This window comes from Salvelinus namaycush, chromosome 33 (assembly GCF_016432855.1).
Source record: "Salvelinus namaycush isolate Seneca chromosome 33, SaNama_1.0, whole genome shotgun sequence".
In the NCBI taxonomy this organism is placed as follows: domain Eukaryota; kingdom Metazoa; phylum Chordata; class Actinopteri; order Salmoniformes; family Salmonidae; genus Salvelinus; species Salvelinus namaycush.
The window spans coordinates 5,821,986-5,845,712 of NC_052339.1; the positions used below are offsets into that span (position 1 = coordinate 5,821,986).

Sequence of the window (23,727 nt, forward strand, 5' to 3'; positions counted from 1 at the left end):
GAAGTTAATTTGATACCATGTGACAACATGTATAAGCAACATGTGATAACATGAAACTACACGTGAAAACATGATCTCATGTGAAATAAATGTGACAACATGGGGATGCAACATTTCAAGTGTTTCACAATTGCAATTCAACATGTGAGAGTTAGATGTTCACATGTGAGAGTTAGAAAGTGCAAATGTCAAATGTTATTCTCCTCACATGTGAAAAGGTGGTACTAACATGCCAACTCTAAATTTAATACAACATATGGTTTCACAGGTGAACAACTGACCTCACATGTGAAATTTCACTTTTTTGTTGTTGTAAGGGAATGAAAATTACATGGGGGTTTTCAAGTAAGTGGTACGATGTTCAGCTAAAATAGTGTAACAAATCTTTAATCAATGAGAATATGATTGTATTTAACATGATCACTTAGTACTGACTTTTCAATATGACCCCACCTGGGATTTGAGCTCCCAACCAAAAGTCTATAGCGTTTCTCTACACATTTATCACCCATAATACATCTCTGCACTTCTATTTTAGTTGTCCATTAATCTGACTATTCTCTCAACATTGATTTAATTGACTTATTTCAGCAATTTGAGGGTTTTCTGTATAGTTGTCTAATGTTGGTGAGACATATTATTATGTTTTAATGTTACTCCTGAATCACCATGATAAATATAATAGTTTTCTTGAGAGTTTTTTTTAACAAAGCTGAGATGTACTTTAAAGTCCAAAGTGTAGGGATACAGGTGAAATCAGTTATTGACACAGACATGGTGGTGTAGCAGGAAGATCAGAATGCCGGGAACCAAGAGGTTGTGAGTTCAAATCCCTGCTGAGGAACACATTGAACAATAATTAGTGTACACACACACTACGTAATCACGTGTGTCAAATATGTCAATTGAAAAACACTGTGACTGCGTGACATTCTGGGGAGATCCTAACTGCTGTTTTTTTTTTTTTTTTTTGCAGGACAGTACCTGTGAAATCTCATATGAAAAATACTGTGAAATGGGTGAAGATTTGAATCCACATGTGAAAGGTTATGTGATCACATTTGAAAGTCCACATGTGGAACTTCATGTAATAAAATCATTGCATGTGAAGTGTTCCAAAAACACATGGTTTCACATGGTTTTTCCGCAAGGGCCTTCTTCCTATTTCCTAGTGTTGTTGTTGCATCTCCGTAAATGGATAGGACAGAAACCAACCACTATATACCACCCAATAATACAACAGGAGGAGAGTGGTGCCAAATTCCACTGAATGAAACAACAGCACATTTTAGCCAATTTAAAAAGGCTCCATGTGGTTTGTGTTAGTGTTGTTACTGCTGTTGTTCCAACCCCAATGTTATTGACTGTTGGACTGTTGCTCGCTGCTTCTCAAAGTCATTTCCAACCGAAACAAGGGCGTCACACTCCCTTGTTGATCAAGTTCAGACAATGCCAGCGGCGCGGTGTAGTGTAGTGCGGTGCGGGAGCGATGCATAGTGAAATAACAAATCCTTTTTTTCCCGCTCTCATCATGACACCTTTCTATCAGACCACATCAAACTGCCTGGCTTTACGAAGGCGAGCTTGTCCGAGCCTGTCCGTCAGTCTAGCGGATGTGCGAGGAGAGCAGATGAAGCCCATCCAGAGTCACACTCTACATCCCAAATGGCACCCTACTCCCTATATTACTCCCTATATAGTGCACTCCTTTTGACCAGAGAGTGCACTAAATAGGGAATAGGCTGCCATTTGGGCCACCGCCTATGTATCTCAGTAGGAAACGCTTGTCATCCTGTGTGAAACACAAAACATGACTAAATGTTTGTACGAATCAACAATCAACTCTGCTTTGACACTATCAGAGGTTTCACTGTATCTTCCCTCGATGGTGAACCCAATAAATGACGATGAGCACGATATAGGTAATGATTGGTGGGTGGATTTGGGAGGATATCGACTGGTGTAAATGAGAGAGAGTGGTCGTACCTGCAACGTGGGCCAGCTCTGCAGTGCTGACATTATGAGGGTTGGAGCCCACCCTGAAGGTCACAGCTGGACCCAGCACTCTGAAATATAGAAGCACAAGAGGAAACGCTAGCTACACCCCCAAACTCAGTTTTCTTCAATTCAACCACAGACCGAGGTAGAAAAAGACTGAGAGACAGAGGACTAGAGAGTAGAGTAGAGCGTAGAGAAAGACAGAGTGACTCCCTGAGAGCTTCAGCTACCAGCAAGCTTCAAATCATCTCACATCTTTAATAGCAGCCAGTGGAGGGGGGTTGTTTTATCTTTCTGTTTGAATTTGAACCAAACACCAAACATGAAAGTGTGGCACTGTACTGCAGCTGAGAACCTTCGCTTTGCCCCTCTGGCTACCCGTCTATTTGCACCCTATGTCCCCACTGTCTAGCTAGTAAACTGAACATACTCCTCGCTCTCCAATGCAGTATACATGTTTAACTACGCTAATCATGGTCAAAATAGAAACTAACCAGACTGGACAGGATGAAGAAACTCCCTACAGTCACGGTAAAAAAGAAATATCTACAGAAGCATAGCCCCAACTTCAGCAACAGAGAAAAATCCTTCTCTGAGACCAATAGGCAGAAAGCCAACAGCGACTGGTAAAATAAAATATATTCTGCAGGGTTTAATGGTGGTGTGACAAACTTAGGTCTAAGCCAGGGCGTTGTTGTATTGCAATACATTTTAAATACTATGGTACTAAGGTCTTTTACATCTTGCCAGGGAGAAAACCTTTTGCCTGATTACAATATTATGATTCACAAGCCATTGAATCGAAACAGTATCGCAAAAAGAGGTATCACGGTATTCACAATACAGTTTTTTCTCCCAGCCCTTACTGCCCTATATATTACCTTAGTACCTTTGTTTCTATCAAGAACATAAAAGGGTTCTTCGGCTGTCCCCATCGGAATACCCTTTGAAGAACCCTTTTTGGTTCCAGGTAGAACCCATTTAAGTTCCATGTAGAAGTTAAATTCCTTTCCACAGAGGGTTCTACATGGAACTCAAAATAGTTAAACCCAAAAGGGTTATCCTATGGGGACAGCTGAAGAACCCTTTAAGAGCCCTTTTTTTAAAGAGTGTAGAGCAGTGGTTGAGGGGAAAAGTCAGAATCGCAGGAAGCGTGCGGTGTGAAGGGGCATCGTTAGGTGAAGTGACACCCCGCCTCCCCAATATGACCCTCATAAACCACCTTTATTCAAACTGCATCCCAGATGGCATCCTGTTCCCTACATAGTGCACTACTCTTGTCCGGAACCCTATGGGCCCTGTTCAAAAGTAATGCACTACATAGGGAATAGAGTGCCATTTGGGATGAATTTTAAGTCATTTTTCACCCGTTGTGTTTGGCCTTGGAAGTCTAGTTACTTCCAGCCTCAGTGTATAAACTGGGGGGAGATCCATCATCACACTGCCAGCCTACTGTAACCCAGCCTGAGAGAAAACTATCTGTCACAGCCACCATCGGAGGCATGGGTTGCGTCTCAAATAGCACCCTAATCCCTATATAGTGCACACCTTCACTATATAGGGAATAGTGTGCCTTTTGGGATGCAATCATGGACATAGCTTTGAATGAGCATTGAATTAGCAACTTTCCTCACTGTTACCTGCTTTTGTCAAAGAGAAAAATGCTTCCGTTTAATGCCTTCCAGGGTTCAACATTAACGCTTGTCCACTTGCAAGTAAAACAAATTGTCGGACAAGCAGATTATAGATTTAAATTGTCCGAATGGCCACAACTGCAGGATATATAATACTTGGGATCAGAGACCAGCAGCCTTCCATTGTCAATATCAGTCATAATAATACATTTTATTTTGTGAAGTGGTTCCTTGCATGATACAACACAACTTTCTGTCACCGTTTTGGCATTTTTTATTTTTGAACAAGTGACTGAGCTTTATGACATGTAAAAAATCTGTCCTACTTGTCTGATGGACAACCCAAATAAGAACAAAGGTTCCCACAACTTTAGAGAATGTTCCCTTAAAAGTGTCATTAGGTCACCAACTAAAGTCTTCACAGGAATGTTCCCGTAACGTACAAGGAATATTTCCAAGAGACCATGCCCTTAATGTAAAATAGATCATACCCAGAATGTGGTTGTTCTAGACATGTTTCTTGAGAATGTAGCAAAAGCATTCGTGTACCAGTTTTCGGTGGGTGAGGAGAACATTCCGTCAACGTCCCACCACAGAACATGGCTGCTATGTTCTCAGAACATAAGTTCTTCATGTTCTAGAGACATCTACAGACATTTCATGGGAATGTTGCAAAACCATTTGTGCCCCCCCCCCAAAAAATGATTACAGATCATGTCTTGTTTATTAAGGCCCTGATTGGTGAACCGCTGATCCATTCACAGCTCTTTGTCTGTTGGCAAGTTTAGGGATACTCACACACACACAGTGCTTTTAAGACACAGCGTTTTACATTTACATGATTACATTGTGCATGTTCAATTATTTAGTAGTCATTACTCAATATGTCCTCACCTGGGATTTGAACTCACAACCTCTTGGTTCACGGTAGTCCGATCGTCCTGCTACAACCATGTCCGTGTAAGGAATATTCTCCTAACCCTCTGGACACAGGAATGCTCTTGCAACATTCTCATGAAACATGTCTAGAACATTAATATCTTATATTCTGAGAACATGACAACCATGTTCTGTGCATGTTCGGTGGAACGTTAATGGAATATTCTCTTAACTCTCAGAAAACTGGACGCAGGAATGTTCTTGCAACGTCCCATAACATGTCTACTTCACCTGACTTCTGTTTGCTCTGTCAAATGTTAATATTTTCACAATCTGTCCCACATTCTTCCTGGTGCCAATGGTGTGCCAGGAATCTACGTAGATGCATCTCAAATGAAACGGTTGTGCTATTCTTCCTAAAATAATTGTCTAAATAGACTCTGGAAAAAAGAGTACTTCATGGTGATTGAGTTGGATAAGTTATCTATCAACACTCTGCTGGTGTTCTGTGTAATCGAATGGGGTTTATAAGCTCAGTGCTCATATTAGCTCAGTTGAGGGAAGTGTGTGTGTGTGTTTGTTTATGCACGTGTTCGTACGCGTGTCTGCGTGTACACACGTGTTCGCGCTTGTGCATACATTGGAGTGTGTGTGTGTCAAATCAAATGTTATTTGTCACATGCGACGAATACAACAGGTGTAGACCTTACTGTGAAATGCTTATTTACAAGCCCAACAATGCAGTTAAGAAAATAGAGTTAAGAACATATTTACTAAATAGGCTAACATTTAAAAAAAGGAACACAATGAAATAACAATAACGAGGCTATATACAGGGGGTACCGGTACCGAGTCAATGTGCGGGGGTACAGGTTAGTCATGTGTGTGTGTGTGTGTGTGTGTGTTTGGGTGGGTCCATCAGTTCACCAGGTTCAGTTCAGTTCAGAGTACCTCAGTGTCTGAGGAGGCCACTCCCCCTAGTGTATATGATCAGTAAAACATTTACGTCATCCTCTGTAGAGCAAAGAACATCAGCATGGGCAAAGTAAAGTGCTGTTTTTATACATAACAGTATCCAATGTAGAAACTTAAAGCCATCCAAAACAAGCACCCCGAAGCTAAACCACCTCATTTGTATTATGATAATCTTTTCATATGGCTCGTATTCTCTCCTCTGCGGAGTATCTCTTTTCACCTCATTCAACCTCATGCCGTACACATACAGAGAGAGAAGCTTGAAATTGTGCACTACGTAGGCAATAGGGTGCCATTTGGGACGTAACTGTGGTGTCAGTGTGTTCTGACCCTCACTAGCAGCCAGAGTTGGCTCACATCGAGACGGGTGCTTTCATAGTCTCACCTGCTGAGCATACTGGAGAGAAACACGATGAGCTCCGGCTCACATCACAGGCAAACAGACGCCCATCATTACTCAATAAATATGCTTCGAACACAGTGCATTTAGCATTTAGAAAAACAGTGCAGACAAAGGATACATTAGCAGGTATCTATATCTCTGTTTATCGGTCTCCTGGAATAGGAGCTAGCTATCATCTCGGTGTGGTATAATAGAGCCAGTCTGGACAGAGACGCACGACTCAACCTCATAAAACCTCGGCACACACAATGCAGCCAGCCATGTCAATGCCTCTCCTTTAGAGAGCAAAATTATTCATTTAGAACTGTTTCTAAAATCAAGTGTATTGCAAAAATATAAACGCAACATGTAAAGTGTCCCATGTTCCATGAGCTGAAATAAAAGATCGCAGAAATGTTCCATATGCACAAAAAGCTTGTTTCTCTCAAATTGTGTGCACAAATTTGTTTCCATCCCTGTTAGTGACAATTTCTCCTCTGCCAAGATAATCCATCCACCTGACAGGTGTGGCATATCAAGAAGCTGGTTAAACAGCTTGATCATTACACAGGTGCACCTTGTGCTGGGGACAATAAAAGGCCATTCTAAAATGTGCAGTTTTGTCACACAACACAATGCCAAAGATGTATCAAGTTATGAGGGAGCATGCAATTGGAATGGTGACTGCAGGAATGTCCACCAGATCTGTTGCCAGAGAATGTAATATTAATTGATCTACCGTAAGCCGCTTCCAACGTCATTTTGCCTTACAACCACAGACCATGTGTAACCACGCCAGCCCAGGACTTCCACATCCAGCTTCTTCGCCTGCGGGATCATCTAAGACCAGCCACCCTGACAGCTGATGAATACTGAGTATTTCTGTCTGTAATAAAGCCCTTTTGTGGAGAAAAACTAATTCTAACTGGCTGGGCCTGGCTCCTGAGTGGGTGGGCCTATGCCCACCCTGGCCCACCCATGGCTGCGCCCCTGCCCAGTCATGTGAAATCCATAGATTAGGGCCTAATGAATGCATTTTAATTGACTGATTTCCTTACATGAACTGTAACTGAGTGAAATAATTGAAATTGTTGCATGTTGCGTTTAAATTTTTGTTTATAATATATATAATGTAAGCCATTAAGCATCCTCTTTTGTCCAAAGCGACTTACAGTCACGCATGCATTCATTTCATTTTTATATTGATGGCCCCAGCGGGTCCTTGGCAATGCAAGTGCCATGCTGTACTGAGACATACAGGACCACAATGTAGATCATATGTCATCTTCAACTCACAAATAATGGTACTAAGCACCTGAATAGCAGTAGGCATTTATAGAAACAAGGCATACTGTTTGCGTCTCTGGCATCTTTTCATATGATACTGTTCTGTGAGAAGTAACCAGACTTGCCTTCTCCTGGAGTAGAGGCTTGAAAGGCTTATCAGACTCAGTTCGTACATGTCTTCTCTGCCTCCTATGGCCTGGTTCCAGCAGCACAGAACTACCAGGAGAAACTAGCTGGGTTCAAGGATAGTTCACCTAGTCAATAAAACATTAACACTGCTGTCTCTCTCCAGTGGGATTCTGTGTGAGTGAGTGTGTGTGCGCGCATGTGTGTGAGTGCAGGCGTCCGTGTGTTTATGCGTGTGTGCTTGTGTCCGTGTATTAATGCGTGTGTGCATGCGTGCGTACGTGTGTGTGTGTGTGCATGCTTATGTACTTGCGCGTGTGAACGCGTGTGTTTCCCATGTGTTTTCACAACAAAGACCATATTATTAAGAACCATGACTGTTTTTTAAATGTGTTTAGAGGCATCAACAACAATAAGGCAGTGATGTGGCAGGGAAGCACAATCAAGAGCTGCCCAGTGACACGAGCCTACCGGACGAGCTAAACTACTTCTATGCTCGCTTCAAAGCAAATAACACTGAAACATGCAAGAGAGCACCAGCTGTACCGGAGGACTGTGTGATCATGCTCTCCGCAGCCGATGTGAGTAAGACCTTTAGACAGGACAATATTCACAAGGCCGCAGGGCCAGATGGATTACCAGGACGTGTACTGCGTGCATGCGTTGACCAACAAGCAAGTGTCTTCACTGACATTTTCAACAATGTCCAAGTCTGTAATACCAACATGTTTTTTAGCAGACCACCATAGTGCCTGTGCCCAAGAACACTAAGGTAACCTGCCTAAATGACTACCGACCCCGTAGCACTCACGTCTGTAGCCATGAAGTGCTTTGAAAGGCTGGTCATGGCTCACATTAACAACATCATCCCAGAAACCCTAGACCCACTCCAATTTGCATACCGCCTCAACAGATCCACAGATGATGCAGTCTCTACTGCACTCCACACTGCCCTTTCGCACCTGGACAGAAGGAACACCTATGTGAGAATGCTATTCAGTGACTACAGCTCAGCATTCAACACCATAGTGCCCTCAAAGCTCATCAATAAGCTAAGGCCCCTGGGACTAAACACCTCCCTCTGCAACTGGATCCTGGACTTCCTGACGGGCCGCCCCCAGGTGGTAAGGGTAGGTAACAACACTTCCGCCACGCTGATCCTCAACACAGGGGCCCCTCAGGGGTGCGTGCTCAGTCCCCTCCTGTACTCCCTGTTCACTCATGACGGCTAGGCACGGCTCCAACACCCTCATTAAATTTGGCGATGACACAACAGTGGCAGGCCTGATCACCGACAACGATGAGGCAGCCTATAGGGAGGAGGTCAGAGACCTGGCCGTGTGGTGCCAGGACAACAACCTCTCCCTCAATGTGATCAAGACAAAGGAGATGATTGTGGACTACAGGAAAAAGAGGGCCAAGCATGCCTCCATTCCCATCGACGGGGCAGTAGTGGAGCAGGTTGAGAGCTTCAAGTTCCTTGGTGTCCATATCGCCAACAAACTAACATGGTTCAAGCACACCATGACAGTTGTGAAGCGGGCACGACAAAACCTATTCCCCCTCAGGAGACTGAAAAGATTTGGCATGGGTCCTCAGATCCTCAAAAGGTTCTACAGCTGCACCATCGAGAGCATCCTGACTGGTTGCATCACTGCCTGGTATGGCAACTGCTCGGCCTTCGACCGCAAGGCACTACAGAGGGTAGTGCGAACAGCCCAGTACATCACTGGGGTCAAGCTTCCTGCCATTCAGGACCTCTATACCAGGCGGTGTCAGAGGAAGGCCCTGAAAATTGTCAAAGACTCCAGCCACCCTTGTCATAGACTGTTCTCTCTGCTACCACATGGCAAGCGGTACCGGAGCGCCAAGTCTAGGTCCAAGAGGCTTCTAAACAGCTTCTACCCCCAAGCAATAAGAGTCAGAAACATCTAGTCAAATGGCTGCCCAGACTATTCACATTGCCCCCCCTCCCCACACCACTGCCACTCTATGTTGTCATCTATGCATAGTCACTTTAATTAACTCTACCTATGTGTACATACTACCTCAACTAACTGTGCCCCCGCACATTGACTCTGTACCGGCACCCCCCTGTATATATTGTTCTTTTTTTACAGCTCCTCTTTAATTACTTATTTTTTGAAACTGCACTGTCAGTTAGGGACTCGTAACCGAGTCTACACTAAATTGCACTACAATTTGATTTGATGTGAATCCAACAGAATCCAATACAGAATATGACCTGATCAAATGTAGTGCAATATATAGGGAATAGGCTTCCGTTTGGGAAGCATCCTATACAGTATGTGGAGGTAATTAGAGCTGATTTCTCTTTCCAGAGGAACACAAACACACAAAGGTCAGAATAAGAAAAAACGTCTACGCACTCCGCTACTGCACTGCAGGGGCAGCTTCACACACAGTGCTTCCTGTTTCTGGAGTCCTGGACAACCTTTATTCTGTTCCCTGAGCTTACATCAGAGATTTTTTAACAAAAAAACATCTTCCTCTTCAGAATTTGAAATGGTCTTTTATTTTAGACCAGGGGTGTCAAACTTAATTCCCAGAGGGCCGTGTGTCTGCTGCTTTTCTACAGTTGCTACATCCATTTTAGGACTTTAAAGTAAGGATATATAGCCATTGATTCTAGAAGAATATAAGTTATAAATGCCTCATGAGCTTAGTGAATCTCTCTTAACCCACCTGAAACCAAAATATAAGCTTGTTTTACTCCAATGGATGTAATGTAAACGAAGTAACTGTAAACAAACACAGCTTTAAAACATCGTTTGAACTATCATTTCGATTTCATAGATGGTCAGTCTTTTCATCCATAGCTCCTTCTATGAATTTCAGAGTGGTTATATTTATCCAGCCCCATCCTCGAGCTGTTCATCAAAACAGTGGCTTGGTTTTCACGCTGTTATTGTTTAAAATGCAGATTGCCTCTAAGACCTCGACAACCAGATGAGGGGAGTTTCTACCCAATCAATGACCTTCATTGATCAATCAAGTACAAAGGAGGAGTTAGACACCCCTTGTTTGAAGGTCATGTCGACAATACTTTCCAGTCCCACTTTTCGACAACAATAAAAACACAAAGTGTGTGTGCATTAGTGCATGGGTCCTGTGTGTCCTGTAATACATACGAGAGTTGGAGAATGTTGGCCACATGGAGGTTGATCCTCCGACCCACATGTTCCATCAGGTCCAAGCCCTGGTCAGAGGTGAGGGAGCTGGGGGGAGGGCAGACAGAGAGAAAGCACGGTATCAGACACGAAGCTCCTTTATATTACAACCAACCAGTCACAGAACCGGCAACATCTAGCCCTAATTGGCATATCTGGGTTTCCACATGTAACTGACATGTACATAAATTAACAAGACACACACAACCAAGCTCGCATAATGTATAGATGTGCACACACACACACACGCATGCAAGCACGCAAACGCAAGCACACACACAAACAGCCTTGCACCAGTGGAATAGGGATCAGGTGCCTCTTCTGGCTTGGTAAACAACCTGCATTTTCCAGCAATGAGACAAACAGTAAGGTGCAAATGGAACCCGCGTGAGGTGTAATATAGGCGTTCTTCACTCTCACACACACACACACACACACACACACACACACACACACACACACACACACACACACACACACACACACACACACACACACACACACACACACACACTGAGCTGAGTAATAATGTGGAAATGTAATGGATGTGTGAAAGTGTAATGGCTCTATGATAAAGCCATGCTCCATCTGAGCTCAGTCCAGTGGCTGCTCTCTCACACAGTGAGGAAATCACCCAAGGAAACAGAGTCTGCATTCCAAATGGCCCCACATTCCCTACATAGTGCACTACTTTTGACCAGACTTTTGGGACCTGGTCAAAAGTGGGAACTGTACAAGGAATAGGTTGTCAGAGCAAACAAAGCATTCTGTAGGCAGCTCTGTATGCAGGAAATGACAGGGCTAAACACAGATCGTTGGAGTTAAAAATGACATGTACACTGCCTTCAGAAAGTATTCACACCCCTTGACTTTTTCCATATTTTGTAGTGTTACAAAGTGGGATTCAAATGGATGTAATTGTCATTTCTTTTGTCAATGATCTACACAAAAAACTCTGTCATGTCAAAGTGTTAGAAACATGCTAACATGTATTTTTTTAGTCTATTGGAGAAAAAAACCTAATATATCTTGATTAGACAAGTATTGAACCCCCTGCGTCAATACATGTTAGAATCACCTTTGGCAGCGATTGCAGCTGTGACTCTTTCTGGGTAAGTCTCTAAGAGCTTTTACGATATCTGGAGTGCACAATATTTAAAACATTCTTCAAGCTGTTCAGGGCAGAATAACAGATTTTTACCTAGTCAGCTCAGGGATTTGATCTAGCAACCTTGCAGTTACTGGCTCAACACTCTAACCACTAGGCTACCTGCCGGCCCAGTTAATAACTGCACCATACTCAAAGGGATATTCAAAGTCTGTTTAATTAAAAAAAAAAAAAAAAATCTACCAATAAATATCTTCTTTGTGAACCATTGGAAAACCTCCCTGGTCTTTTGGTTGAATCTCTGCTTGAAATTCACTGGTCGACTGAGGGACCTTACAGATAATTGTATGTGTGGGGTACAGTGATGGGGTAGTCATTTAATAAGAATGTTAAACACCATTGTTGCACACAGAGCGAGTCCATGCAACTTATTATGTGACTTGTTAAGCACATTTGTACTCCTGAACTTATTTAGCCTTGCCATAACAAAAGGGTTGAATAGACATTTAGCGTTCCATTTTTCAATAATTTGTTAACATTTCTAAAAACATAATTCCACGTTGACATTATGGGGTATTGTGTGTAGATCAGTGACACAAAATCTCAATCTAATCCATTTTAAATGCAGGCTGTAACAACAAAATCTAGAAAAGTCAAGGGGTGTGAATACTTTCTGAAGGCACAGTACAGTATGTAGGCTGCACAATATAGCGTTTAAATTTTGCGTAATCTGTGTACACAATTTGAATTTTAATTCCTTTTTGGGGGGTCTTTTGTCATATGTTTTGCCTTTAAAAGAATTAAAGGACTCTTGTAATACTAAGATAATATTGGGCTAACAATGACCATACCAACCAATAACAATACACACAATTGTAAATCTAAACTGGTGTGCATCCTCAGATAGTTTACTGGCCTGTTTACACATAATTGTAACATCCTCTAATAACGTATTACATCTATCACCATGAGGCGCTTGATTTACTCTACCTTTAAGAAAGTGAAGTTCTCTTTTTCTGTTTTGAGAGCTTTTGAAAGTTAAAGATTCAACCAAGTGATTCCAGACACGTTCGGCTCCCTCTGCGCTATTTCTAATAACTGGAGAGCTCTAGGAGTGACTTGGTTGTTGATGCTAGCACTTTTCCTCTTGGTTCTCTCTCTCCTCTTCCCCATCTCATCCCCATCTTCCTCCCATCCCCCCACCACAATGTCAGGAGCTGTCAGATAAGCAAGTTAGCCTGGCCCCGCTGCGGGTGGGGAAGGAGATGGCTATAACAACTGCACAATCATCAGGTCTGCAGAAAACTCTGGAGACCATAGTAGGCAGGTTCCTGCTAGCTACAGCAGCATCGGGCTGGGGATGCAGGAAGAGGGGGAGGAGAAGATGGAAGAGAGAGAGAAAAGTCTGTCTGGAAGGTGAACTGTTCCTCTTGTCTCCCCTGACTGTGTGTGTGTGTTAGTGAGTGTGGGCGCACGCAGTGGGGTGTCTTGAGACGTGGCCCATCAAGCCCGGATGGCCGGTGGCGAGCGCCCCTCCCCAAGAAAACGAGAGGCGTGCTGTTTAACAGGTAAAGGACAGCGCTCTGACACTCTCCCTGATAACGCCAGAAAGGGATTTAAGAAAGTGCCACAGGCGAAACACAGTTGATAGAAACCTATCTTGCGGTGTGAGGCTGAGCCGAGTGGAGACTGACTCTGGTGCCCTTTGCTGACACCATATCATCATGAACACTGTAATTCAGTGCGGTAATACCCACACACTGAAGGACTAATCATCACAGCTATTGTGACCAAGTGCACCACCAAGGATATCAAGCGATCATTCTCTATAAAAAGAAAAAGTTTGTATATGTCTGTGTTGTTTTGAAAGATGTATGCTTTTTCAACAGCAGCATGAATTTAGGCAACAAAGATTGCTTTAGGCCTATTTTAACCACAGTATGCCCAACAATAAAAAAAAATATGAGGTGAAAAGAAAATAGGAAACACACGGAGCTGGAGATAACTGCTCATTGTGAAGTTAAAGTATAAATACATACATTATGTTTGGTAAATAGCAGCAAGTATAATCTTCACCATACTCACTCTGTGTCTGTAATGATGTAGCCAAAGTCGCCGAGGTGGTTTTTCCCTCGATGTGACTTCGAGTAAGCTTTGACCCCCATATGCACCACCTCCTCCTCCTCCTGGAGTCGCATGTCCTGTTTCTGTGGCTCTGCAAGGAGATTCTTCTTCTGTGGTTTATCTGCCAGGAGGTCTGTCTCTGCCTCCAGAGGAGGAGGAGCTTTGGTACCGTGGATCCACCTCTCCACCTCGGAGTCTACCATGGATTCAGAAGCCTGGACATCCATTGGTTGGTCTGGAGATCTATCCTCTCCTCCTATGGTCATGTACCTCTCCACCCAGGGGTGTTGTACAGGCACCTGGCCCTGTGTGGTCCTGCTTCTCACATTCTCCAGACCTACTGTTCTCTGGCCCTCAATAGAGGGGCCGCCTGCTGCCCCAGCACCATCAACCTCCATCTGTGCATCTGGCTCATCACTGAAGGGGTCCATATTGAGGTACTCCAACAGCTTACTGACGAAGCCTGGGTCCTGTGGTAGGATATGGCAACCATAGACATAGAATCACTTCTAAAAAGGCCACCGGTCCACGAATTTCAGACCCATTGACTTGAACGGGAAAAACCGTTCTAGTGATTCTATTTCTATGATAGCAACACAGGGATTAGACACTGGTGCTCTAACACTGCACTGAAAAATATAAAGTATTAAAACAACATGATTGTGTAATGAAACCATAAAAGTAGTGCACCTAAGCTGATATCTGGTGTTTGGACGGTGTTGAAATGTAAACCCAATGTAAGAGTTTAAATATTCAGATGATGTTTTAAAACAGAAATGTAGTACTCTGAAACACCCAAAGTGGTACTTCAACCTGAATATTGGTGTTTTTGAGAGTGCTGTGAAAACACCATTTGGGGTTTCAGTGCATGTAAAAGGCAGAATCAACAAACTGTATTTCTAAACCATCGATTTGTATGAGAAACACAAATGGTTTACAGCCCTATTGATTGATGATACTGTCACGACTTCCGCCGAAGTTGACTCCCCTGCCTGTTCGGGTGGTGCTCGGCGGTCGTCGTCACCGTCCTACTAGCCGCCACCGATCCCTTTTTCGTTTGTCTGTTTGTTTTGTCTTATTAGTTGCACCTGTTTTTTGTTTCGTAATTAGCTTCCCTATAATTAGGAGTTTGACCCGCCCTTGTTTTGTGCGGGATTGTTTTTGTTACGTGTGTGTATTTTTGGGTGTTTGGCAAGTGTTCTCTCTGCGCCCTGTATGTTCGGGCTTATTCAGTTTTTGTTAAGAAAAAATATAAGGAATATTTTTTCCAAGCGGCTCTCTCTCTCTGCGTCTGGTTCTTTCGCCAACCTAGTCCCGCGTGACAGATACGGGCCTTATTATGCTTTATTTTAACAGATTAGAAACAGGATGGGCAGTAAGATGGTACATTTCGTTGATATGTACCATATATACTAAGAAATTGTTCTGGGTTACATTGAAGTTGACAAAAAAACACACAAAAAACAGTGCCTTCGAAAAGTATTCAGATCCCTTGACTTTTTCCACATTTGGTAAATTACAGCCTTATTCTAAAATGGATTAAATAAAACAAATTCCTCAGCAATCTACACCCAATAACCAATAATGACTAAGCAAAAACAGTTTTTTTGTCATTTTAGCAAATGTGTTAAAAACAAAAAACAGAAATTCCTTATTTACAAAAGTATTCAGACCCTTTGCTATGAGACTCGAAATTGAGCTCAGGTGCATCCTGTTTCCATTGATCATCCTTTAGATGTTTTTACAACTCGATTGGAGTCCACCTGTGGTAAATTCAATTAATTGGATATGATTTCGAAAAGGCACACAACTGTCTATATAAAGTTGACAGTGCATGTCAGAGCAAAAACCAAGCCATGAGGTCGAAGGAATTGTCAGTTGAGGTCTGAGACTAGATTGTGTCGAGGCACAGATCTGGTGAAGGGTACCAAAACATTTATGCAGCATTGAAGGTCCCCAAGAACACAGTGGCCTCCATCATTATTACATGGAAAAAGTTTGAAACCACCAAGACTCTTCCTAGAGCTGGCCGCCCCCGGCCAAACTGAGCAATCGAGGGAGAAGGGCCTTGGTCAGGGAGGTGACCAAGAACCCGATGGTCAATCTGACAGAGCTCTAGAGTTCCTCTATGGAGATGGGAGAAGCTTCCAGAAGGATAACTGCCTCTGCAGCACTCCACCAATTAGTCCTTTATGGTAGAGTGGCCAGACGGAAGCCACTCCTCAGAAAAGGCACATGACTGCCCACTTGGAGTTTGCCAAAATGCACCTAAAAACTCTCAGACCATGAGAAACAAGATTCTCTGGTCTGATGAAACCAAGATTGAACTCTTTGGCCTGAATGCCAAGCGTCACATCTGGAGGAAACCTGGCACCATCCCTACAGTGAAGCATGGTGGTGGCAGCATCATGCTGTGGGGATGTTTTTCAGCGGCAGGGACTGGGAGACTAGTCAGGATCGAGGGAAAGATGAACGAAGCAAAGTACAGAGAGATCCTTGATGAAAACCTGCTCCAGAGTGCTCAGGACCTCAGGCTGGGGCTAAGATTCACCTTAAAACAGGACAACGACACTAAGCACACAGACAAGACAACGCAGGAGTGGCTTCGAGACAAGTCTCTGAATGTCCTTGAGTGGCCCAGCCAGAGCCCGGACTTGAACCCGATCAAACATCATTGGAGAGACCTGAAAATAGCTGTTCAGCGACGCTCCCCATCCAACCTGACAGAGCTTGAGAGGATCCCGCACAGAAGAATGGGAGAAACTACCCAAATTCAGGTGTGCCAAGCTTGTAGCGTCATACCCAAGAAGACTCGATGCTGTAATCGATGCCAAAGGTGCTTCAACAAAGTACTGAGTAAAGGGTCTGAATACTTATGTAAATGTGATATTTCAGTTTTTTGTTTTTATATAAATTGTCAAAAAAAAATAAAAAACTGTTTTTGCTTTGTCATTATGGGCTATTGTGTGTAGATTGATGAGGGGGGAAAAAACGATTTCATCCATTTTAGAATGTCTGTAACCTAACAAAATGTGGACAAAGTCAAGGGGTCTGCATACTTTCCAAAGGCACTGTATACAAGCCCGTGGTCTAGCGGTAAACCCACCCACTTTAGACAGGTCACCCCTCTCCCCACCGGGGTTAGATTCCCGCTCCAACCCTTCAATCTTTTTCTCCCACCTATCTGTATCCACTCTGTCATTTCATAACTGTGTCAAAATACACCCAAAATATATTTGAAAAAATTTATGCAAAACATTTCAATTTCATATCAGCAAAATAATGTAAATCCAAGTTAATATGTTGCTCAAAATGTAAGCATCTTTCATTAGGATAACTAAAGAGAGACAAAGTGATTGAACTCATTGGAAGTCTTTGGTTGTAATCTCTTTGCATTTCCTAGTTTCCCACGTGACTGTTTTTTGAGGATTGTGGGTAATTCACAATTTCTTGACTTTAGGATTCTTTCACAAATGTTGTATAAATGTTTGAAGAAAGAATATTACGCTTGTTGTGCTATGAGGTGTAATGGATCATGATGAACGGATATGAAAACCATCAGGCAAATTGACCTTCAATGAGGACAGCAGCCATACCCACATTCATGACTACAATATCAGTGGAAAATGCAGTCCTCAATTCCAGCAGATTACCTGCCAATTACTGCTGGTGGTTTGAACCCTGTGCTTGACATTGCCTGCCAAAATGGTGTTTAATATCAAATCGAACACATAAAACAATGTTAAACATTAAGACACTTCAGATAAAGGGATACACTTCTGCACTAGACAGGATTCATAACATCATAATGGTGTTCAGAAGAGTTAGAGCACGTCAAACTCATTCCACTGAGTTTGGACTGAGTGTCTGTGGGTTTTTCCTCCTCCCTTGTACTTGACTGATGAATTAAGGTCACTAATTAGTAAATAACTCTCCTCACCTGGTTGTCTAGGGCTTAATTGAAAATAAATAACTACAACCTGCAGACACTTGGCACTCCATGGAATGAGTTTGACACCCCGGCTTTATAGAGAGGAAACGAACTACACCTTTAGAGAAGGCATCTAATTCTGCACTAAACAGGACTCGAAAAAACTAAAATAGTGTTTTCAACCTTTTCTTTTAGTGCTCCCAGTCCCTGGCAACATGTTGCACAACACTTGATTTCGTGGTGTTACAACTCACCATGTAATGTTTCAGAACATCTCAGGATGATGTGTATCAATACTCCAGCCAAGTTAAGTTTCAGTCTCCTTCAAGTTGGCTGAAGCTCAGTTGCCACCAGTTTTGGTGTTACAAAGCACTTCATTTTAACAGTGTGCTCTCTATTTTACTGCAAAGGTTTTGCTTTATAAGACGAGTGAACCTATTTTTAAATTGAAGGGTTTTGTTCCATGAGAAAATAATGTGTTTCCATTAAGGCTGAGGGTTTAAAGAAGTAATTCAATGAAAGTTCAACGTGAACTGTTTCTTTTCCTTCCTTTAAGACATCATTCTGTTCAACAGATACAAAGGTTTCAAAATGCTGACTGAAATGTCTACGCAAACACTTACTTCAACGATTTGTGTCAGTACTGGTATACTACTGTTTCTAAAAAGTTTAAAGAAGGGTTATTTTAAAGTTACGCAAGCAAATATTTAATATGAAACAGATAGGACAGAAAACAAGTTTTACAAACCTTAAACATCCGCAGACTGATATTTTTATAAGAATCTCTTTGAAATCATAGTGAACAGACTGATATTCCTTCCGTTGAAAGTGGTAATTCAGTTGAAAGTGGTAATTTACCTTCAAATGTCTATCATTAGAGTTTTATATAGTCCTTTCATCAATGAGTGGCAATTGAAGGAGCGGTTGCTAAAAACATGATGTGAATTAGGCCTACCTTGTCGTCTGGCTCAGAGTCTGCATCCTCCATTGGTTGCCCTGTAAAAATCAGAATGTGTGAGGGGAAAACATTCACAAGATAAAATACAAATTCCCATTGTTTTCCACAAAACAGTGGACAATTAAACTTGCTAAAGTTAAGGCTTTACGGCTAATAACCAAACAATCTAAAACTTTTTCACACAGGTTTTACTTTACTTTCACCCTGGTGATAAATGCAAGTGTACCTTTATGTCTGTCTGTTAACTCTTGTGGACAGTTTACGTAACATAAATGGTACCTTAACCATCTGTCGACAATTTCTCCAGTGAGTTGGTTTTTAGCCACTGGTCATTTGTTCGAATCACTATTTAGCCGAATTTTGGAAGGGGAAGGGACATTTGGCTCAAAGACTTGACTGGAACTTGCAGAGAGAGGGGAGTGGAGCAACCATCCTGCTTCAGCTCCTCGTTCTAGTCTCTCCCCCAGAACCGAATTGAATAGTTGGTGCGAGATTTTCACTCTGGATTGCCTAGGCTAATCTGACCATGACTTGTGAAATATGTGCTGTGATATATACACCAAGACAGTCGTGAAGAGGGCACGACAAAACCTATTCCCCCTCCAGGAGACTGAAAACATTTGGCATGGGTCCTCAGATCCGCAAAAGGTTCTACAGCTGCAACGTCGAGAGCATCCTGACGGGTTGCATGACTGCCTGGTACGGCAACTGCTCGGCCTCCGACCGCAAGGCACTACAGAGGGTAGTGTGTACGGCCCAGTACATCACTGGGGCTAAACTGCCTGCCATTCAGGACCTCTACACCAGGCAGTGTCAGAAGAAGACCGTAAAAATTGTCAGACTCCAGCCACAGAAGCAAATTGCACCCTAGTCATAGACTGTTCTCTCTGCTACCGCACGGCAAGCGGTCCCGGAGTGCCAAGTCTAGGACCAAACGGCTTCTCAACCCCCAAGCCATAAGACTCCTAAACAGGTAATCAAATGGCTACCTGGACTATTAGCATTGTGACCCCCCGCCAACCCCTCTTTTACGCTGCTGCTACTCTCTGTTTATCATCTATGCATAGTCACTTTAACTATACCTACATGTTGAATATTACCTCAATTAGCCTGACTAAACGGTGCCCCCGCACATTGACTCTGTACCGGTACCACCTGTATATAGTCTCGCTACTGTTATTTTCACTGTCATTTTACTGTTTTTATTTTTTATTTATTTACTTATCTAATAACTATTTTTTACTTAAAAATTGCACTGTTGGTTAGGGCTTGTAAGTAAGCATTTCACTGTAAGGTTGTTGTATTCGGCGCACGTGACAAATAAACTTTGATTTGATTTGATATACACTGAGTGTACAAAGCATTAAGGACACCTGGTCTTTCCATGACATAGGTGAATCCAGGTGAAAGCTATGATCCCTTATAGATGTCACTTGTTAAATCCACTTCAGTCAGTGTAGATGAAGGGGAGGCTTCTCAACATGTTAAAGGAGGTTTTTTAAGCCTTGAGACAGGGTGAATGGGCGAGACAAAAGATTTAAGTGCCTTTGAACAGGGTATGGTAGTAGGTGCCAAACGCACCGGTTTGTGTCAAGAACTGCAACATAGCTGGGTTTTTCACGCTCAACAGTTTCCTGTGTGTCAAGAATGGTCTACCACCCAATGACATCCAAACAACTTGACACAACTGTGGGAAGCATTGGAGTCAACATGGGCCAGCATCCCTGTGGAATGCTTTTGACACCTTGTAGTCCATGCCACTATGAATTGAGGCTATTCTGAGGGCAAAAGGGTGCGGTGCAACTCAATATTAGGAAAGTGTCCTTAATGTTTCCACACTCAGTGTAGTGTGGTATGTGAAGTGTGGTATGTCTTGTGATGTATTATTATAACGTATGTACCCCAGAAATGTTGGTAAGCAAATTTCCCTATGGGGCAGGAATGTATTAATTAATTAATGAATTCATACCTTGAAGCTTTGCATCTTGCCCCAACATGTCGTCTTGGTCCTCCTCATCCTGGTCCTTGGAAGGTAAGGGCTCTCTCTTCATCTGCCTGTCCCGTATGGGTGCCATGACCCTGGGCTTAGCTCTGGCCCTGGGCCCCTCCCCATCCACCACATGCAGGACCTCAGAGATGATGTCTGCCAGCTGGTTCAGGTCTTTACCCATCGAACCGTCCATGTTCACTCTCTGCCTCCCCAGCTGGTTGACCACGTTCTGGATGAACCGTTCTGAGGGAGAGGGTAGAAAGGAGGAACACAGAGAAAGGTTAATGTGAGATCCACTATAACTGTCCAGTAGCTTTGATATTCACAGAAGCACGACTGCCTCGAAATGAATAAAATATCATACAATACATCTTTGAAATTCTATTTTTTTGTGTGTGTGTGTGGATCCACTACAAATTAATCTGAAGTCCACAGAAGCACACATGACAGTGCAAACACATATTATTGTGGGAAAAAGAAGCCCTTACCATCCACTGTACTGAGCTGTTCCTTGGGCACCCGATGGTTGGAAGCAGCCTTGAAGAGAAGCCTGTCTATGTTGGGCCTTGGAGGTTTGGAGCCACTGCCACCAAGTCGTGTCTGGGGTTCCACCTGATCCCCAGAGCGTACAGGGCTGACATAGCTGAGATAGTGGAGCTTCCCCTTGGGTCCCACCACTGATCCCACCACTGCCCCTTGTACTGGGCGGCTCTGCGTGTGTGCTGCCCCAGCCAGGTAGCGCTCCAGCTGGGCAGTCAACCCCTTGGCACTTCCCCTGGCACTCCCAGGCTCCTGGCTGGAGTAGGCTGTCTCCACTGAGGGTCTCCAGCTCCCCACGGCGCCCTGTGTGAAGACCTTACCCCCCTGGGGTGGCTCTGCAGACTGTAGACTATAGAATGTAGACTTTCCCTTCTTGGGCTGGAAGTCTTCATTCTGTAACACAACCATGCTTATCAACTGACCTTGAAAATTGCGTATGGAAATTCTAAAGGAAATAGTTCAGAGTTCAGGAGTTCAGGACCCTCCTTCATAACGAGGCGGGGTTCTTTGATTCATTCTGGGACAGAGCATGACAAACATGGTTAGCATATATACACATATATCTAGTCAAGAAGTGATGGGACCTCCTTTCTAAATGGGCATCATACATTCTCAGCAGGATTGTAAAGAGGAGAAACAGGAAATGAAAGCAGCGCAGAGACAACATAGCTAACTCCTGCCAAGATGGTTTCTTCCTCTTACTCATTAGGACAGAAAGAAGATGAAAACATGGGGGCCCAAAAAAGGACATGGAGCCCGTGGTTTACCAAGGCCGGGGCCTCTCTCTCCATGGTCCCCTATAGCTACGAAACACAGGTGGTTTGGAACCATTCCCCTCCCATGGAATGGCTTCTCTATCGGGACATTACCTTAGTGAGGGGGCCCTCTCGCTGGGGCCCCTGGCGAGCAGTGCCAACAGACTGGGGAAGGAGACCAAGCTCTTGCAGGTACTTCTGGACGCCAAGCTCTCCCTTTCCAGTCTTGAGCTTCCTGGCTCCACCATAGAGTGTCAGGGAGGCAGAAGGGGGTTCCGGCCTTCGGATAGGAACCTTGCGTATCTTGGAAAGCTCTCTGGAGATCACCTGCTGGGTGGTAGCATCCTGCCATGTCAACCCTAGAGAGATGGAGTCGAGTGAATTGATGTTAAACCATGGTCATATTCATTAGTGCACACATAGCAAAACATTTTGCAATGGTAAAACACAAATGAGCGTTTCCTATTGGACAAGTCCTTCCTCGTTTCTGGCTGTTTTCTTCCATTTTGTGTCTAGTGTATACAACCCAAGTTACCACTCTGTTTGTGCAAGAATACCAACGTACATTCTCCCGTGTTGATCCACAGCAAATTAAAAGAGAGTGCTAAATCAACACTGTGGAGTCTGTGGACCCATAGACACACCAGAACAGTGTTAAATTAACACACTGCTTAGTGTAAAGCCTTATTCAAATATTTCCCATAGTGCCTTGCCTTTCGAGTAAATTGTAGAGTTACCACCCATGACACCATGGACTTCACCAAGTGAGATCCTAAACTAATATGTTTTCATAATCTATGCATTTTTGTAATACAATACCATATGTATTTCATAAGGCCTTATTTTGAGGGCCTAGTTTTACCTTAATACAAGTGCAGGAAACTCATACATGTCACTTTAAACTAAAACCATGCCCATCATTATCATATTTCCCAGCATGCTCTATTGCAGGTAGATTTTTAGAATTGTTTGTTACAATATCTATGTTTGTGCATGTACATTGATTGATTAATTAATTAATTAATTGAGTCCCAAGGAGATGGTTTGTAGGTGGTTAGTAGATGGTTTATAGATGGTTCGTAGATGTTCAGTAGACGTCAACATTTCAACTAACTATCCACTAACCCTAACTCTAGCCCAAACCTTATCCTAACCTTAACTCTTACCCTAACCCTTATTTTAAACGTAACCGTAACATTAGCAAGCGTTTGCTTATCAACAGATTGTTGATAGTATGACCATCTGTAGATCATCTATATGGGACTAACCAAATAAAGTGTGACCCTAGTATCTTACAGTTTGATGTTCAAGGTTGCCCTTGTGTGCCTCATTATAAAAGTAAACACTAAACCGATTTTATTGGAAAACATTGAGAACCTGAGACAGCAACAAAACAGAGGGTCATGCAATCAGTGAACACTGTAGCGTGGAGTTATCTGGCGGTGGCCTCTCTTGAATTCTGATTGCAGTGAACCTGAGGAAAAGCAAAGCGATACATGGCGCCCTCGCAGCAAGTCAACAAGCCCTGTGAGAATGTCACACTGCAGCCAAATGTAACGCCAACATCTCCACTAATTGCCAACACATACTCGGAATGCAAGGCTCCCGGGCAGGGGCACAACATAGCGCTGCCAAGGCCAGATGGAGCTACCCGGGCAAGAAGAGACCCAAAACAACATGGCCGCCTGGCCTCATTCCCAAAGAGCCGACAGGGACGGCTGCATTCCACTGCAGAAAAGCCCACAAAAATACCCCCGATAATATAATAATGCAGTGCAGTATCCATCTGCATGGGTCAGACATGGAACGCAGTTTTACTGTTATTCTAATAGCATTGACAACGTTAAAG

At 43.3% G+C, this 23,727-nt stretch overlaps 1 protein-coding gene across 1 annotated transcript in view; it reads right to left on the bottom strand.

Annotated features, from left to right (window-relative positions):
• The window catches only part of LOC120027648 (receptor-type tyrosine-protein phosphatase N2-like), a 184,960-nt gene extending 163,429 nt beyond the window's left edge, over nt 1–21,531 (bottom strand). The window contains exons 1-6 of the mRNA XM_038972642.1: nt 21,072–21,531; nt 20,563–20,826; nt 18,591–18,631; nt 13,666–14,174; nt 10,434–10,520; nt 1,987–2,066 (exon numbers count right to left, since the gene is read on the bottom strand). Coding sequence (XP_038828570.1) covers nt 1,987–2,066; nt 10,434–10,520; nt 13,666–14,174; nt 18,591–18,631; nt 20,563–20,826; nt 21,072–21,531 — 1,441 coding nt within the window. The remainder of the gene's footprint in view (nt 1–1,986; nt 2,067–10,433; nt 10,521–13,665; nt 14,175–18,590; nt 18,632–20,562; nt 20,827–21,071) is intronic.
• Nucleotides 21,532–23,727: the final 2,196 nt, after the last annotated feature.